General features: G+C 51.6%; 7 protein-coding genes across 7 annotated transcripts; 5 read left to right on the top strand and 2 right to left on the bottom strand.

Moving 5' to 3' along the window:
• The first annotated feature begins 498 nt into the window (after positions 1 to 498).
• Positions 499 to 1,896, top strand: HMPREF1120_07781 (uncharacterized protein). Its single transcript, XM_009162012.1, has one exon. The coding sequence runs from the start codon at positions 685 to 687 to the stop codon at positions 1,333 to 1,335; it is 651 nt and encodes a 216-aa protein (XP_009160260.1). The 5' UTR covers positions 499 to 684; the 3' UTR covers positions 1,336 to 1,896.
• HMPREF1120_07780 (cyclin-dependent kinase regulatory subunit) lies at positions 1,766 to 2,183 on the bottom strand (the record flags this gene model as incomplete). The annotated part of the gene is made up of 3 exons (XM_009162011.1): positions 1,766 to 1,828; positions 1,879 to 2,026; positions 2,077 to 2,183. The coding sequence occupies 3 exons, from the start codon at positions 2,181 to 2,183 to the stop codon at positions 1,766 to 1,768; spliced, it is 318 nt and encodes a 105-aa protein (XP_009160259.1).
• A 634-nt stretch (positions 2,184 to 2,817) lies between these two features.
• HMPREF1120_07779 (uncharacterized protein) lies at positions 2,818 to 5,781 on the top strand. Its single transcript, XM_009162010.1, has 5 exons — positions 2,818 to 3,114; positions 3,369 to 3,961; positions 4,019 to 4,232; positions 4,279 to 4,864; positions 4,916 to 5,781. Exons 1-5 carry the CDS (start codon positions 3,025 to 3,027, stop codon positions 5,323 to 5,325), a joined length of 1,893 nt encoding a protein of 630 aa, XP_009160258.1. The 5' UTR covers positions 2,818 to 3,024; the 3' UTR covers positions 5,326 to 5,781.
• Positions 5,782 to 6,115: 334 nt separating this feature from the next.
• HMPREF1120_07778 (uncharacterized protein) lies at positions 6,116 to 7,178 on the top strand (the record flags this gene model as incomplete). The annotated part of the gene is made up of 2 exons (XM_009162009.1): positions 6,116 to 6,847; positions 6,981 to 7,178. The coding sequence occupies 2 exons, from the start codon at positions 6,116 to 6,118 to the stop codon at positions 7,176 to 7,178; spliced, it is 930 nt and encodes a 309-aa protein (XP_009160257.1).
• Positions 7,179 to 8,894: 1,716 nt separating this feature from the next.
• On the top strand, positions 8,895 to 10,506 carry HMPREF1120_07777 (protein disulfide-isomerase; the record flags this gene model as incomplete). Its single annotated transcript, XM_009162008.1, has 2 exons — positions 8,895 to 9,041; positions 9,097 to 10,506. The coding sequence occupies 2 exons, from the start codon at positions 8,895 to 8,897 to the stop codon at positions 10,504 to 10,506; spliced, it is 1,557 nt and encodes a 518-aa protein (XP_009160256.1).
• Positions 10,507 to 10,947: 441 nt separating this feature from the next.
• HMPREF1120_07776 (uncharacterized protein) lies at positions 10,948 to 13,840 on the top strand (the record flags this gene model as incomplete). Its single annotated transcript, XM_009162007.1, has 2 exons — positions 10,948 to 11,037; positions 11,123 to 13,840. 2 exons carry the CDS (start codon positions 10,948 to 10,950, stop codon positions 13,838 to 13,840), a joined length of 2,808 nt encoding a protein of 935 aa, XP_009160255.1.
• A 650-nt stretch (positions 13,841 to 14,490) lies between these two features.
• Positions 14,491 to 17,894, bottom strand: HMPREF1120_07775 (uncharacterized protein; the record flags this gene model as incomplete). Its single annotated transcript, XM_009162006.1, has 2 exons — positions 14,491 to 14,779; positions 14,878 to 17,894. 2 exons carry the CDS (start codon positions 17,892 to 17,894, stop codon positions 14,491 to 14,493), a joined length of 3,306 nt encoding a protein of 1,101 aa, XP_009160254.1.
• Between the last annotated feature and the right edge of the window lie 97 nt (positions 17,895 to 17,991).

Genomic DNA, 17,991 nt, shown 5'->3' with positions numbered 1-17,991 from the left:
GTAAGCAATGTGGATGTTCCTAAGAATCAATATACCTGGTAACTTGCAGGATTACCTGAAACAGGATGATGACCGAGATCTGAAAGGGTGCGGACGGTCACTGACTGTTTCTGTATCTTGCAGTGCGGCTCACAGGCGCGGCTGCCTTTGCCATCAGGACTTTGCTTGCCCAACTTGAGCTCGCGCGACATCACCACTAAACTGGTACTAGTAGACGTCGACATCATTGCGGCAGAGAAGGTGCAAATGCACAAACGAATCTTCTGTTGTTGAGGAATTTTCGTTTCCTTTGAACGCTATGAACGGCGTAAACTTGGCCTACAGTGGGATTTTAGCAGAAAAGGCTGAAAATAAAGGAGTCCAAGTTCAGGAGAACTTGATCTTGATCTTGAAGCAGCAGAAGATCTCTTATCGGCAGCCTTATCGTCCCACACGTGACCGTGCTTTTCGTCTTCAGTCCAAACAATGACGAAATCTCCCGAATCGGACCGGACAACACCAGAACTCAACAGGAAGAAGTCCTCAGACGTGCTACTAGTAACTTCCATGATACTTATAACTTCAATCCTGCCAGGTAAACAGGTAGCCAGCTCGAAATACTTTTCCGTTGTCTCATTTTGCACCTCAAAACAGTCTTCGGCTCAAGTTTCTTGATTGACATCAACAGAGTCACGGTCCTCCAGCATGGCACTCCCGCCGAAGTTTGCCGGGCAACTGCTCGCATCATCCTCAACCAGCGAAGCAAAGCATACCATTGAGATATATCTGGATTATACTTGCCCCTTTTCTGCCAAACTATTCAAGACCTTCTACACGGGCGTTGTGCCTTTGATCGAGAAAAAGTATACAAATCCAGGGATCCGGGTCATCTTCCGCCAGCAGATCCAACCATGGCATCCGAGCTCCACCCTCGTACACGAGGCCGCTGCTGCCGTCTTGAGGACAGCACCAGATTCCTTCTGGGCCTTCTCCGAGAAGCTGTTTGACCACCAGAAAGAGTACTTCGATGAAGCTGTCGTCAACGAAACTCGCAACAATACTTACAAACGACTTGCCAAACTAGCTGGTTCGGTCAAAGGCGTGGACGAAAAGCAGATCCTGGACTTGCTTTTGATTTCGGAGAAACCAGGCGAGGACGGCAGCTTGAACACCGGAAACAAGGTGACCAACGATATCAAGTTCATGGTCAAGGCGAACAGATTGACCGGCGTGCATGTCACACCCACAGTCCTGTTCAACGGAGTCGAGGAGCGCAGCATCAGTTCTTCCTGGACTGTGGAACAGTGGGACGAGTGGCTGCAGAAGAATGCTTCACAAACAGCTTCGCGTTTGTGAGAGGATCTGGCAGGATCCAAAATTTGCCTTGCGTGGAATGGCTCGGCACCGTCGACGAATAGTCATTGACACGTTTCCAGGCTCGGCGTCAAGTTTGGGCGAAGAACAATAAAAAGGCAAACGATCGAGCATCGGTGTTGAACGGCGATTATGGCTATGCTAAGCATGAGCAAACAGCTGGCATTTCGGACCCAAACCTCCGTTGCCGTCTTGCATCGATTCGTCCAGACATACAGAACTGGTAGTAAGCACGCTCGCTGAATGCACAGTGAAATAAACCTCCCCAGCTGAACAGTAAACGCCATTATAATGCTGCGCCGGTTACGGGTGTCTCTGGCGAGAGCCCTTGATCATTGGGCTGGTGGCTGATAACCGATCGGACGTCTATGGTGGACATTAGTACAAATCAACTCTTGCTGGTCGTTCCGGCTTACTTGAACAGTAGGATGTGCGGTTCCGGCTCGTGCACTTCGTAATGTTCCCATCCCAAGCTCTAAGTTTGAATCAGCGGACTGGCCCAACCATGCAGTAACAGCTCCCTACCTGTGTGATTCCCAACCCTCTCCATTCCTCTTCCCACAGAAGCTTCAGCGTACCCTTAGACTCATCGAAGTAATCCCTAGGGATTGCCTTCAGCATCGCCTTGGGCAGCTGTACGTGGCGGTATTCATATTCCGAATCGGAGTATCTGCTGCTTGTCAACCCCGATATCCACGCGAAGGACATCTTGAGCTCTCGTACCTTGCAGAGTACCCAATGGAATCAATAAACTCTTCTAGCCGGGCCCTTTCGTTCTCATGCAATAATCTCGGCTTTTTGTTCCGTCGCGACATATCAACGTTCGGCATCTTGCTGGCGGAGCAGTTGTGCTTGTTGTTTCTTGCGCAACCAAGAAGGTGTTTCGTGGGTAGATGTAATAAACGGCGGAGGAGTAACTTGGGGTGTAATAACGGTTGGCTTGAGTGTGGTGCCTGTAATAATGAGCGTGGAAAGTGGTCTCGTGCTTTAGGCTTTCGCGTAAAGGAAAGACTCGGGAAGAAACCACATCGGCAGCTGGGCGAGAGGGCAAGGCAGTCGTGTAAGGCGGTCACGGTTGACACCAAATACAGGGGAGAAAAGAGCAGTAGGCGTTGAGAGGTGAAGTTCTAGTCTCGGTGTTGGGCGTTATGGGAAGACAGGCTACAAGTTGTCTAGAAGGCCGGGGGAGGACAAAAAACACAACTTAAACCACAACCACAAACCAAAGGCCCGTAAACAAGGACTCGAGACGCGGAAAGCGCTGCTGCCAAGCCGCCGCCGTGAATCTGCACTTGAAATGTGCAGTGCAGGACACGCGCAGCCACAGGACACCAGCCCCATATTACATAACCAGGCGCAGCCACACGTCTTGGCCAGTCACAATCGAGTGCAGTCACGAGGGTGCATGAATCGGGCGAGTCACGTGCATGTTATTGAGCCTCTCGTCGCGTCGGCAGGATACCTGGGAGATTTGCAGGATGCAGTGAACGCCGCGAGGATGGGATAATTGATGCGCATACCGCAGCCTCGCAGTCCGTTCTTTTGGCCAGTGAATCCAAGGTGTCTACTGTGTGTCCGGCGTTGTATTGACCTATTCTGCACCTGATGGTGGCTCTCGCTGCCGTGCAGACCCCGAATCCCACCCCCATCGGCCAAATTTGAGAGGCTGCGATGAGCAGCTCAAAGCGCAGAAGCGGCCCTGCAGGCTTGATCGATGACTTTGCGGCCACGCCAGATCCCAAGCGACGCAAGCGTAACGACGTAAGTGCATCGCACCCATTATTTATCCTTCCTTATACTCCTCCACACGCCCAACTCCCAATAACTGGCACTTCAACACTCGCTGCATCTACCGAACCCGGAGCCCTCGTTCGACCGCAATTACCTCCATGCCTGTCTTCAAAGCCCGCACGAGCGAACTGCCACTGCAGGCCGCAGCGTCCAGCATGCACAGCATCTCTAATCTTAAGAGCCATTCAACCAGCTTTGGCTAACTGTGATATCTGCCGTGCCAGGACACCCACTATCCCGACTTCGAGACTCGAGAGACAACCACAGAACTCGGGTTAAAACTGGTCAGACAGCTGAAAATATCCAAAGACAAGAGTGGCCGCAATGTCGCCGTTCACTTCATCGACCTGCCTAGCAGGGCCGACTATCCCGACTACTATCAGCAGATTGCCATGCCACTGTCCTTGAACATGATCGAGCAGAGGCTGGAGAATCGTGAATATGAGACCATGGAACAGCTGGAATCGGATTTAAAGAGAATGGTGCAGAATGCAAAGGACTACAACCATAGCAAATCGCCCATTTTCGAAGACGCAGAACGTATCCGAAAGGCATTGTCGAATTTCATGCCCAAACATAACCCGGCATACCTACGACCGGACTACCGTGCCTATCCCACGCCCATTCCGCAAGACCTCCTCGACCGGCAACGGGCATCATCTGCGGTGTCTGAAGCCCATACACCCACGGAAAAGGTCAAACTGGTATTTTCCAGAAGTCGTCGGAGTGAGGCAACGCCAGCTACTTTGACTCGGAAGGACTTGAAACAGGATTACCTGAACTTCCTGAAGGAGTTGTCCGAGCAAGAAGATGCAATGTACGACTACCCGGAGCGTGGCACTGATAACTCGAACTGTACTGACCCAGCGTATAGCAATTTCGAGGAAAGGGTGTCCAAAAAAGACTATCCTGATTATTACAAGGTGATCAAGAAGCCCACCTCGATCTCCGATGTTCGAGCCTTGGTGGAAAGTGATGCCATTCCGGACTGGGATACATTGGCAAAGGAGGTTCGCTTGATTTGGGACAATGCGAAGGAATACAACCAGGAAGGATCCGACATATACATAATGGCGGAGAAGCTTGAAGTAAGCGATATGCCCAGTCTCAACATGCTCTTGCTAAGGTCTACAGACATGGTCAGAACAGAGAATGCAGTCTCTCGGTGCTGCACCACGCCGAAATCTCAAGTTGTCCCTGTCGCAACCGAAGCCGAAGGCCCTGAGGCTCACAATGGGCTCGTCCACTCCAACACCAACTCTTGTGGGCGGCACCATCGACAGTGAATCTCTTCGACGCCAAAAAGAAGAGACTGGCCAAGCCCTCAGTCGGGCACGGCGAGCAAGTTCCAGACACGCTCAGGCCAATGGATCAACCCCGGTTCCTCCAACTGCTACACCTAGTGTTCGTCGGAGTGTTTCGCAAGTATCACAAGGAGCAGAGGTCACAGAGCAACCTGATATTGTTATGGCGGAAGCCACTGCTAATGGCACAGCTACTCCACAACCTCAGGAAGTTATTCCCAAGGCGTCCCAGACTCCGGCTCCAGCTCCTGTACAGTTACCGACACCTGTAAGGGAAGTTGATACACCTGCACCAGGGGTTGCCCTGACCAACGGAACCCGTGGCTACGAGCCGCCTGGCTCGCGGCCTGCCCCACACTCGGCTGACGGTACATCTCCTGTCCCGTTCGAGCGTCGATTTCGTGACCCCGGCAAAGGTGAGATTTCCTTGAGTACTCCGAAATGCCCTCTACTGACCGCTTTTTAAGGCCTCGAGTCTGCACTTATTGGTTCTGTCATCTTCAAGACGAATCCCACTCTTCCCAATGATCCGAAATGGCAACTCGTGCGCCGTGCCTCACCTGTTAGGACCCAGACCACAGGCTTCATAAGCTTACCGTTCAACTACCGCGACATTCGAATCATCCCAGTGACCACCCCAGAGTTGAAGTCTCGACGACGACATCGAATTCTTGTCATACATAACACGCAGGTATATCGAGAACCCAACTCACCGTTTCCTGGTGCGTACGATGTGCGACTGTATCCGGGAGAAAACGTGCTGTCAGTAGAAGTACTCGCAGATCTCAGAGACGGGGAGCGACGGGATGCGCCTCCTCAATTGCAATTTGACTTTGAGAAGTGCACCTTGATTGTTAATCTCGGTTCACGGCCATGATGAACACTCGGCTCAGCCTGAGTCAAGGAACTCGTGTTCCATCTAATGTTAGAGTGCTCACCAAGGCGTGTTCCTCGGAAGAGACTGCGAGGTGTGTCTTGGGGAGAATGAGCTGGTTTTCATCAGCTGCGTGTTGAGCTGCTCACGATGCTTGGACGATGCATGTTTATGTACGGTCTATGCAAGTTACCGGGCTCCATGTCGTCCACGGTTTCGAGATGAAGGCGTCCTTACCAGGAAAACAACAGGGATACCCTTGAGCCTGCAGTCATTGAATGATTGTATTCTAGAAGAACTCTTGTCTGAAGTGAAAGTTCTCTGGCCCTCTGGGGTTCTTTCGAGACCATTACTTCGTAAACAGGTCCGGATGGTAATTTGACTTGACATTGTTACAACCAAGACTCAAAACGTATGAGTATATTCTCGTTCTAGCTCAGGATCGCACTTGAGAACCAGAGCGTATGTAGCAGGTTTTTGAGTTGTCTGCTGGCAGGAGTCATCCTTGAGCACCAATGAGCCTTGGTGACTTCGAGGGCAGCGGGTGTATATCTAGATTCAATATACATCGTAGTAGCCCACTTCAATACTGTAGATAAATGTATGGGGGTGCACGCATGATGACGCGCCCCAGTTGACCACTTTATTTATTCCTAGCCTGGAAACTCCAAATGCGACCGCTGCGCATCAAGTCCTCAAATCCGGCCGACAACGAAAATACGGACCAACTCAATCACCTTGAGACAGATTACTAGTATCTTACTCAACACCTTCTTCGGTCCCAGGTTGAAAGATGGCCTCTGTCGGCCCTCAACTGCCACCAGAACTTCAAAACCGCAAGCGAAGCCACGAGGATGACGATAGTGAATCCTCGGATTCATCGACGGGACCTCTGCCCCCGAAGAACCAAGAGAAGGACCAGTCACCGCCTTCAGCAAAGCGAAAGCGCATTTACGGACCAACGCTCCCGCCGGCACCGCTAGACGAAGAACAACACTCTTCCTCAAGCCCTCCTCGACAACCACAGAAAGATCGAGAAGAGGACAAACCAGGAGACAACAGTAGTAGCGACGACGACGATGACGACGACTTTGGACCGAGTCTACCATCCGCCAACGACCATTCCTCAGCATCAATAGGTCCAACGACCTCTTCTTCTACACCAAGTGCCAGTATATCCGAGTCGGGGGCGACAAGGCCAGTCCAGCGAGACGAGTGGATGACTCTCGCGCCCACCGGCGGCGACTGGTCTGCACGGATCGATCCTACGAAACTAAAGAACCGGAAATTCAATACGGGACGGGGCGCAAAGGGGCCGCCGCAGACTGCCGGCGGTGGAGCTGGTACGTCGTCGTCGTGGTATGAAACGCCGGAGGAAAAGCAAGCACGGTTGAGAAGGGAGGTTATGGGGATCAGCAATGATGCTGCTACTGCTGGTGCGGGAGGGAAGTCAAAAGCAGCAGCGGCAGCAGCTGGGACTCATGGAGATGATGCTGAGACTGCCAGGAGGTTGAAGGAGTATAATGTAAGTACGGTTCGCGTATTGCAATCGTTTACTGTTTTTTGGGCGCTATCCTCGCGTCATGGAATGATGTGCCTAGCGATTTGAGCGAGAGGACGTACGTGATAAGAAATAAGAAATCTAACTGGGATGACAGGAGAAACGAGGCCCTTCTCTCTACGCCTCACACAATGCCTCTTCGAAAGTCGTGGAGGAAGATGACCCGAGTGCCAGAGCGTTTGATCGTGAAAAGGATATTGCTGGTGGGGCGACTATCAATGCTACGAAACGGAGAGAGATGCTCAAGAAGGCTTCGGACTTTTCTTCACGGTTTAGTAGTGCGAAGTACCTCTGAGGGAAGAGAATATGTCACTGGTCTCCATTGACGGGGATCTTTCAAGTGGTACATTGCTCTCCGCCTATTCATGGGGTCGACCGCTTGTTTCACCGCCGGGCCACAGTTCGGCCGGATCTCTGGTGTGGTGCTTCTGCCGTGAAGGCTTACAATGGGCGGGATCGAAGGGATCTGATTTCGAGACACCCGAGGAGCCTTTGGAATCGTCAGTGGCTATATCTGTTGCGGTAATCCGCCGCCGCTGGACAGTCCTGTATGGCAAGTTGGGCCATCGCAGCGCGCCACCAATACAAAAGCGCTGTATGGTGCTGGTCATAATCCCTCTGCCGAACTTCCTTGCCTTTTCGGCTAAACGATCGCGGAGAAACGGAGATCGAGAGACGAATATCTGGAAGAGCAGATCACCTCGCGAAACGACAACACAGGACGACGAAGAGAGCGCGAAAATGGGTCTTTACAGTACCTACCAGGGCAAAACGTCGTGAGAACAAGAAAAGGGTCCAACGTCAGCACGATGAGGAGGCACGGTTTTACTTTGTTTTTGATGCGAGGCAAAAACTGGTGATTGCGGATCGTCCCCGACATCAAAGCCCCGGTCAAAAGTATTTTGGTCAGTTCTCGACACTCGTGAGAGAAAAGAACTGCTCTGAACAGCGATTGCGAGGGATACAAAGCACCAGGAAGTCACCCCAGAAGGACAGGCCGCATGGTGCTTCGGTACGTCGTCTCCCGCGTCATGGACACACCTTTCACCGGATCTATAACGGCAATCCAGATGGAAATGCCATTTTTATGCTCAGCATCGACGCCATGGAAGAACAACTGAGGACAAATTTTGAACCAGCCGCAATCACCCGTCTGCGCCCGTAGTATTCATCTCATGGGTGTGTCATAGCTCAGAGCATACCAACGAGTTACCGAGCAGAGGGACATGTCGACGAGACCAGCCAGGCGGTATTATGGGTTGCCAGGTCTACTCAACACAAGCATGACACCAACATGTGTCGGATTGCTGGTTACTGCCTAGGTCGGAACTGAGGTGCTTCTGCTCAACCGGTGGTGACCGGAATAAAAAACGTTGGACATACAACATTGTAGAACGATGTCAGCGAAGCATACATCTCGAGAGGTTGTGGGCGTAGATATCTCGTAGCACCAGTTGGTATATGATAGGACGCAAACGACTATCAGCAGCAGGGTGCATGGTATTTCTCAACCTCCTATATCGGTCCAAGGCAATCATGCCACAGCGCTGATACAGGGTAGGGCAACAGTTGTCAATCCGGAGTGTACAACTTGAACATTGTAGAAGCTCTCACACACAACAACCCAGTTTCTCGACGGTTGATGAAATTGCGCCAGACTGACGAGGGAATATCGATGCCCCTGCCACCAGTCAATGGTTCTAGCAGCACATTACGTTTTGTCAGACAAGGACATTTGTGCGCGTCATCGCGAATTCCACGCGCATCCGAGTGAATCTCAGGTTACTGTCCCTTGTCTTCGACTCCTTCATGCCACAGTGTTCCGAACTGGAACCACCTTGCTGCCGATTCCTTCCTGCTGTCCTACGACAACCTGAGACCTGAGCATCAGCAGTCTATGCTCTGGTCTATGGCACATTCATTTCTGCATCACCATCTCGTGCCTTGACGTTCCTCCATACAAACACGTCCCCTCACGACCTTTCTGCTACACAACATCACAACTCTCAGGATGGCCCTTCTGATGCTCCTCCCACTTCTCTTTCTGGCCATGACAGGCTTGGTGCAAGTCGATGCTTTCTACACCAAGAATTCCCCTGTTCTCCAGGTGACTGCAAAGACATACGACTCGCTGATTGCGCAGTCCAACCACACTTCGGTAAGGATACAACCGGTGCCCTCCTCGACCTTATATTTGCAGCTGACAACCCCAGATTGTCGAGTTCTATGCCCCGTGGTGCGGTCATTGTCAGAACCTAAAGCCGGCCTATGAGAAAGCCGCAAAGAATCTGGCCGGTCTTGCCAAGGTGGCTGCGATCAATTGTGACGACGATGCAAACAAGCCATTCTGTGGGCAGATGGGCATTCAAGGTTTCCCAACATTAAAGATCGTCCGACCAGGAAAGAAGCCTGGCCGGCCGGTGGTGGAAGACTACAATGGGCCTCGATCCACGAAAGGTATCGTGGATGCTGTGAAGGATAAAATTCCGAACCATGTAAAGAGGTTGCAAGGGGATGGTCTTGACACTTGGCCAAACGAGCCGTCATCCCCTTCAGCAAAGGCTATAGTATTCTCCGACAAAGGAACCACTAGTCCCTTGGTCAAGAGCTTGGCCATTGACTTTCTCGGCAGCATTACCTTCGCTCAGGTCAGAGACAAGGCTGTGGCCGAGAAATATGGCGTCACCAAATTCCCTACGATAGTCTTGGTGCCTGCTCCTGGTGAGACGCCAATCCCCTATACAGGAGAAATCAACCGAGACTCGCTGGTGAGCTTCTTTAGCCAAATCGCGCCGCCGAATCCGGATCCGGCGCCCAAGGGTGCGAAGCCGACCAAGAAAGTCAAGCCTCAGTCATCGTCTTCCGCCTCAGCGGCCTTCTCAAAGGATTCCGAAGCACACAAATCAGCAGACTTTGACGACTATCTTGCGAGCTCAGGGACTGTGGTCCTTGACGACGATACTCCTACCGAGTCTCCTCTTCCTATTGTGGAGCAAGAGAAACCTGCTGTTGTCGCAGAGGAACTTCCTCCTATTCCCACGCTCACGACCCAAGCGGAGCTTGAAGCTGCTTGCATGACGCCGAAAAGCCATCACTGTTTATTGGTGTTACTTCCTGCATCAGAATCGGGCGAGGGTTCGCATCAGTCGACAACAACGGCACTGACATCACTTGCCGAAATAGCACAAAAGTACCACAAACGTAAGGCTAGTCTAATGCCCACATATGCGGTGCCGGCGGAAATGCAAGAAACGGGTAGGGTTAGGGAGCACCTTGGTCTTGAGTCGGGAAAACTGGAAATCATCGCGCTCAGCATGAAGAGAAACTGGTGGATACGGTATCCAGGCGAAGGCCATGATGTTCATGATTTGGAAGGCTTCATTGACGCCATCAAACTGGGAGAATTGTCAAAGTCGAAATTGCCTCCAGGCTTTGGACCGGTGCCGGAAGATCGTGCAGAAGCATCAGATGATGAACCTGTTGCGACCATTGCCGAACCCGAGCCTGAGCCTGTCGAGACTGCTGAAGTAGAGCATGATACATCCGGCAGAGAGGAACCAGCTGAGGGTGCCGCTGAACCAGAACCTGCCGAGACTGCTGAGGTAGAGCATGATGAGTTGTGATGGTCGCCGGAAGCATATCGGGCTTTCACATCGCCAAGGTCTGCATTTCAATGCTTTTCTACGACACTTCGTTATAACGCTGATTAGGTCACCTGCCCTTGTTGCTGCGCTCCAACGCGGGCGTCAAAAGTTGTCTTCTACAACAGTCTTGTTGACACTCCTTTCCTCACTTCACAATTTTATCACTGTTGCGTCTCTCCGTTCACTTTTACTTCCTTTTTTTGCCTGACCTTTTGTTCTCCCAAGTGTCCTCGCGTTGTATCTTTCACTGCAATCTTGCCTAAAGACAAAGCACTTTGCGTGCCTTACTACCTGGTAGGGTGCGTCCAGACCCGGTGTCAACTCCTCCGCTTGCTACCGTCAACAAGAGTGGCTGGTGTGGTTCTATCTTCTACCGGATCTGGCTCAGATCTGACTGTCTCGACCTAGATTTGGCGCCTTATGGATTCTGGCCGTTTTCTGGATACCGGGGAGCCCCGTAGATCGGTTCCAACTGCTCCGGATTCAACTACGGGGACAGCCCCCACAACCGTGAGTGCATTCCGCAGCTAACAAGAAAGCCGCTCGATTAAAGAACTGGCACGAATTGTCGCTCTGGAGTCTGACGATCGAATAGCAGTTTGGAAACATGACAAACCGGCCCGAAAATCATGTCCAAACACGGCCTCAGGATGCACACACTGACTCACGGCAAGAAGAGCGCGATACAACTATGGTTGATGAGCGCGATACAACCAACGTTGATACAACCATGGTTGATGCGGTCGAGGAAGAAAATGCACAAATTGATTCACGGCAAGACGATCGCGACACAACTATAATTGACACAGTCGAGGAAGACAAACAGAACAATACAAATGCTGGCTATTCGGTGGATTTGTCATGCCTATCTGATGCAACAGATGTGCCAGCGTCGCATAGCCAGACTGGTAACGGACCATCTGCCACTGTCGGATTGAACAGCTTTCCTCCCGCATTACTTCGGTCTCAATCGTCACGACATCGAGCCCGGTTCGATCGCTCATGGCTCCTCCCTGACCGGAATCTCCCACTCAAAGCTCAGATTATGGAGCATGTGAAGGACTGGGCAGAATTGGGCTCCATGATTGAAAATGACCAACGCCGCTATGAAGTGCTCGATCGTGCTTTTTTGACATTGAGAAATGTATGGTGCGAAGCGTTGCGTCAGGGTCTTGTTGCAAGCAATGACTCCGCTCCAATGGCGGTAGAGTCAATGCCACAGTCAAACAGAACTGGCTCTGGCAGTCAGATGGGAAGCAACTCCGCTGCTATGGTGACAGGGTCAATACGCCAGACAAGCAGAACTGGTCCGAACAGTCAGACGGGAAACAACTCCGGCCCTGAACGCCCTGCAAATACAGGAAAAATACGTCAGCGACCTTCCCGCGACCCAAAGTTATACTTCCTACACAAGACAGATCCACGGGACACATACACTCGAGCAGTAACGTTCGGAGAGCTGGAAGAGGCAGGCGTGTCTCCCGAGCTCATTCGCCAACGCGCAGAATCCGGCGATCTCCAAGGGGGCGACGAGCTCCTGGACGCTGTTCTCAAGCATCTCGGGAGGAGAGACATACGTAAAATGGATTGGTTCCGCCTCACTAGGTCGACCAATTCGAATTTGTCTGGCCGAAATCTCATGCTCTGGGCTCTCCATGAAGTTCAACTGTTGCGGCAGAGCATGAAGCAACTTGAATCATTCTATCAAAATTTCAGCCAGGATCGACAACGGCAGAACACCGACAAGCGCATTAAAGAGGAAAAGGAGCGGCATGACCTCCTTATGGCGCTGGCTTTGGAACTTGACAAGGTATCGCCTTGGTCTATAGCCAAAGACAAGCCCATGTACGGCACTGGAGTCTCCAGGTTCGCACTCCTTCCTCCTCCCTCACAGCAGACTTTAAACATGGCTGCCGTTGCACCGGCGACAGACATGTCATCTCGTGAAGAGCGCAGCCGAAAACGTCCTCTCACTTCAGAAGACGTAGATGTGGTGGACATTGAGGTACTACCACCAACCAAAAAGCAGATGACTGAACAAGCTGGGGGCATGGTCAAACAGCGTCCGAAATCATCTGACGGTGCTGTGGGCAATGAACCGACCGATACACGACCCGCTCTGCAGGGCGAGCAAAGCAAGACGAACTCAGCCGATCAACCAGCCAGACCCAATCGAGGGAGTGTTGCAGCATCAAAGGGAGCTGGCGTCGGCGAACGGACTGGTCCTTCTCTCATTGCCAAGCTCAAGGATCCATCAGGCTCCCACCCCGAGGAACGGTTGAGCGAAAAGCTTTATGAGCACAAAGGGTTTCGGTTTCAGTATGCAACGGATTCGACCATGGCAGAGCGGGAAGCCATGGACGAGGTTCTCGATACGTTTGTGCGTAAGCAAGCCAAGGCGTACAAAGACTGGGTGTCCAACACGGGGCCTAAAGCTCGTTTCAAGCAGTTTCATACGCTCTCACATCCTGATGACCCGCGAGGAAAGACGATCATTTCTGGGGTATGGGGTATAACAGTTGGCAGCGGTCCACCGACAGGTTCTCCAGACATCTCCTCTACTGCCAACGGCAAGAAGCCTGACAGCATACCTGACAAGTCAACCGCATCCGAAGTCAGCAACAATGATACTGACAAAGATGTCGAGATGCACAATACAGATTCAGCAGCAGCAAACCCAACTGGAGGCAGAGCTTCGGCCAAAGTCAGCAGCAATGATAAAGACAAAGCTGTCGAGATGGACAATACAGATTCAGCAGCAGAGCCAACTGGAGACAAAGCTTCGACCGCAGTGCCACCACCAGATCCAGCTGAAGACAAAGCTTCGACCACAGTGCGTCCACCATCAGATCCTCTAGTCAACAAATATGCAAGAGAGGCCATTCGCCTGAAACTGAGGCGCGCCACCCGTGGTCAGAATTGGACTGTGGCCAACAATGACAATGACAATAGCAATGGCAACAGCCACAACGGTGACGGTAACCGCAATGGCAGTAATGCCGAAACCGATACCGCTGCCGGCACTCGCACTCGCACTCGCACTGGCACTGATACTGATACTGCCACGAAGAGAGCAAACCGCACTGCTAGACGAGTCAAACACTACACAGGCAAGGTCGCCGCGGCTGCTGCTGCTAAAACCTTTGCACCCTCGCCCTTGTCGCAATCCACGACTGCCACTGATCTTACTTCTTCTTCTTCTTCTGCAGGTAGAGGTGTGAGAAGAAGCAGACGTCAAACGAGGAAGAGATATGCCGAGGTATTCTTGGATGACGATGAGGACGAGTACCTGCCTTCCGAGCCTTCTGATTAAAACGAAACGGCTTCCATGCATCCATCCATCTGCCGTGTGACTTTCGAATTCGGCTTAAGGGGAGAACAGGATAGATGACTCGGGATAAGACAGGACCACGACAGGATGATTAGGACAAGAATGGACGAATGGGGACGAGAATGGTCGAGGATGGCATGCGAGGCTGAATAGCTAGGGCACGGGAGCTCCAGCTAAGCTCAGCTCAGCCTACAGTTCGCTCGCAAAACACCAAAAGAGTGAACGGAAAAGAAACATCCATTGGCGCAGTGTGGCAGTGACAGGATTCTTCTAGGGCAGTGGGTATCCTTGGATGGATGTCCTTTTCATTTTTATGGGACGGACGGAGGGATGACTAGGAATCATCCCCAGATCGGAGTTGGAGTTTGGGAGTTTGCACTTTTTGCACTTGTTGATACTACTAGTCCATAGGACTGCATACCTTACTCGGCGCGGTGCACAGAGAGCATGATAGGGTCCTAACAATTGAGACTGCCGAGGAACGAGACTAGGAAATCCTTCTATGCAATGCGATTCAATTTAATAGTTTCATTCCTCGAAAAGAAGTAGTAGTAGTAATTGTGGCCCGATGATCTCTTCGAACCTACACCACTACTACTGATAAATCGTCTATCCCATCCAGTGCATGCCGATCAATGCTTTTTCGACCTGTCCTTATCCTTCTTTTTATGGTCCTTCCCCGACTTGTGTTTGTCTCCTTTATCCTTCTTGCCCTTTTTCCGATGCGTTTCTTCTCCATCGTCGTTGTTGTCACCTGTAGTAGTGTCGTGTCCGTTGACCTCCTCAGCCTTGCGCTTTTTGTGGCTCTTGACGCTGACCGTGGTGCTCTTGCCTGGGTCGACGCCCAATGCGGCCTCGCGGACCTGGCGCTCTGCTTCTTCCCATGCCTTGTCGTCGGTGGCCGAGGGGACTATTTCGTATCTAGATGTAATCTTTAATTAGTTTCAGTTCAGCTGATTCGTGGGAAGATTCCAAAGGGGCAATAGGAGATGGATGGTAGCTGGGCAGTTTGAACTTACTTGTCAAGAGGCAACGAATCAATAAGAGCACGCTGCTTCTCTTTTAATGCCGGATCAACTTCTTTGTCGACATCTTCGTCGTTCCCATTTATGTCGACATTGACGGGAAGCGTAGGAGCCACACGGCTGCCTCCAACCTTGGGTTCTGGAAGGTTCACATCTTTCTTTTCTGGAAGCTCCGCTTCGACGGCACCAGACACAACGGCCCGGAACGCCGTGCTGACTTTCCTAACGACCTTCACGAACATGGCCAGCAGTTGGTTGCTGGGCAGATTCAATTCCTTCTCTACATCGCTCAGGTCTTTGCGCTGCAGTCCGATGGCGAGCAAAATGCTCTGCTGCACGCCGGAAAGACTGACGTTGCAGGGAGGAAGCTTCAGTCGGCCGGTGAAGTAGAGGTAAGCGATGGCGGGCATCATGTCCAGAATCACGTGGTAGTCAAGCATGTTGTTGGCATACGACTCTAGACGGGCAAGATCGAAAGGCGAGAATAGGGAGTCGAGGTCTGATTTTGTGATGGGAGAGACATTGTTGGTGGTAACTTCGGTGGAGGAAGCCGGCCGTGAGGCGGATTCGGATATAGACAAGGCCTGCACAGAGGCGAATGTGCGGAACTGGTAGGACAGCAGAGTGAGGAATCGTTTGTGGAAGTCTTGGGCGTAGGCGGTGAGCCAGGAACTGTCGGTGCTCGTGCCGGAGGACAACGGTCGGAGCATAACACAAGAGTGTTCGCCGGTCAGTTCGTTTGCCGTTTGGCGGAGATAGACCGGGGCGAAAGAAGCCCGTTTCCAAAACTTGTGAAGTGGTTGGGTCAGGCCGTATGAAACACCCAGCCAATCCAACTGGTCGGGTCGCCGCTCGGATAGTTTGCTAAATAAGGGCGGCATTTGCTGGATATCTCGCACCTTGATGTTGTCGTCGAGTAGATTCGACTCCTCAAGCTCGGCATCCGTAACGCGTGGCATGTGCTCGACATCTTCGATGGTCGCTTCATCGGTCTCTGATAGAGAAGTAAATTTACCCTCGTAGAAGTCTACCAAGAGCTGAAGTGCTCTGGATCCGTAACCCATATTGAGATAGTCGGGGTTCGTGGCGATTCGCACGACTCGGCTACCGGAGAGCCCAGCAAATTCTGAATCTTGAAATTGTTGGCTAACTAGCCATGGAATCAGGTCGCCTCCAGCTCTTTGGCCACGAGACAGGCTGTTTAGAACGGATTTCTTGCTGATCCTTCCTTCCAGAGCCACTTGTATCACACACAATGGCTCTGGGAGTTTGGTGGCATCTTCAGGGATCGGCGGGATGAGCACGAAAAGCTGATGGGCGGGAGCATCCGACATCAACTGGAGGTCGTTGGGCGAGTTCTTGTAGTGCGAGGCGACATAAAGAGCCATCATCTGTTGTAAGAACTTTTCTGACACTGGGTGGAAAGAAAACAAGGTGTCCCGGTTGACGTGGACTAGCTCACACGTCGAGGGGTGAGGTGTGCCTTGGGTGTTCATCTTTGATTTTGGCAACGTCGCATCCAGGCAAAGAAGTCGATTGAGCCATTTCTCCACTGCATCGCCTGGAGCGTATCGAATCGGCTCAGAAAGGGTGATCTCTCTCAAGGATCGACCTCCAGTGTAGCTTTGGCCATCCTTGACGGCCTTGCCCGTGGTTTTGTTAGCCACCTCAAGGTCGTCCCCACTAGATTTCACTCCGCCTCGCGATTGCTCGCGCAGCTGTTGAATGAGTTTCAGAGATAGCGAACGTCCAGTCCCTTCATAGCCATTGATGGTAGAAGCCATGAACACAAGATAAGGACCCATCAACTTCCGAACCAACGGCAACGGGATTGCTGCTGCCTCATCTATCACAACCAATTCAGCCTGGCCCAGGACATGTGAATCCTGGGGTTGGATATATTGAATAGTTTGGCGATGTTGTCTGTGAACATTGATTCGCACGATCGCTTTGTTATAGTCCGGATTGGTCGACTGGAGGATAGTATAATCGACATGATCCATGTATTCGAGAGCATCGAACCCTTTGATGACAAACTCGAAGAAAGTCTTGAGATTTTCAGGGCTGGGCGATGTGACGAAAATATTGCTGTAGCCGTGCGCAATCGCTGCAGCTACAGCGACTCCGAGTGCAGCCGACTTTCCTCGTCCACGGGCAGCCGTTAATGTGACAGTACTTCGAAGTGTCTTTTCGGAAATGGCATCGACGAAAGTAAGGAGTGCTTTGGCTTGGTCAACAGTCTTTGCCAGGGTGATGAGAGATCCAACAGGTTGACTGTCTGCCAGGCTCTCCTTGATCTCTTTCAGTTCCTTCTTGCCGGGCAGTGTGCTTTCGGCTTCGGTCGATGGTGGAGGCAAAGCCTGAACATTCTTTCCTCCAGATATGGGTAAAACATTCAATTCATCATCCACGACGAGACAGGACTCGCAACTGCCCAGCGACAAGATGAAACGCTCGTTGAATCGTGCGACAACATCGTCATGAGCCTCTGTCCGATATCTTGAATGCACGTCCATAGACATGGTATACAGCTGCTTCAAGCTTTTCATACCCTTGAGAAGGAGAAGAACAAGGCCTCCGCCCTCGACCGTCTCGATCGTTCTCGCAAGCAGGTTGGGCGTGATGGCCTCGAAGTCCTGCAGAATACACATACCATAGGTATTACCCAGAATCTTCTCCGTCTCTTTATAGTAGACATAGCGGATATTGTGCAAAGTGATGAAGAGTTCGAAAGGATCTTCCGTGTTTGCATCTCGAATGCCGCGCTTGATTTCCTTCTTGATTTTTGCTTCCCGCTTCTTTCGGTGACTGGTGAAGCCAAGCAGGTCTTTCTTGTACGCCCACAACACCGACTTATTCTGCTTGACGTCCACCGAGGACATGATATAGTGCAGATGTACAATGACATCTTTGGCTCTGTCGCCGACCACGACGAAGAAACTGCGCTTCTTTTCCTGGATGCCATTCCGTATCAGCGCGGGAATGCGCGAGTCAATCGCTTTTTTAGGCATTTTTGAAAACACCCCGGCCGCCCTCCGCCTCTGGACCAGTCGATAATGCTAGACGTGGTTGCGAATGCTTGTACAAGGCTTTTTCAAGAAAAGTTGA

The sequence above is a fragment of the Exophiala dermatitidis genome (assembly GCF_000230625.1).
Source record: "Exophiala dermatitidis NIH/UT8656 unplaced genomic scaffold supercont1.6, whole genome shotgun sequence".
Classification (NCBI taxonomy): domain Eukaryota; kingdom Fungi; phylum Ascomycota; class Eurotiomycetes; order Chaetothyriales; family Herpotrichiellaceae; genus Exophiala; species Exophiala dermatitidis.
Note: the sequence above shows the minus strand (reverse complement) of the source record. Positions and strands in the feature narration are given on the sequence as shown.

What these genes read in the sequence shown, in the direction of transcription:
- HMPREF1120_07781 (XM_009162012.1), top strand. Translation starts at nt 685, where the DNA reads ATGGCACTCCCGCCGAAGTTTGCCGGGCAACTGCTCGCATCATCCTCA.
- HMPREF1120_07779 (XM_009162010.1), top strand. Translation starts at nt 3,025, where the DNA reads ATGAGCAGCTCAAAGCGCAGAAGCGGCCCTGCAGGCTTGATCGATGAC. An exon ending in TCCGAGCAAGAAGATGCAAT is followed by an intron (nt 3,962 to 4,018) that starts GTACGACTACCC and finishes CCCAGCGTATAG; the next exon opens with CAATTTCGAGGAAAGGGTGT. An exon ending in ATTTCGTGACCCCGGCAAAG is followed by an intron (nt 4,865 to 4,915) that starts GTGAGATTTCCT and finishes CCGCTTTTTAAG; the next exon opens with GCCTCGAGTCTGCACTTATT.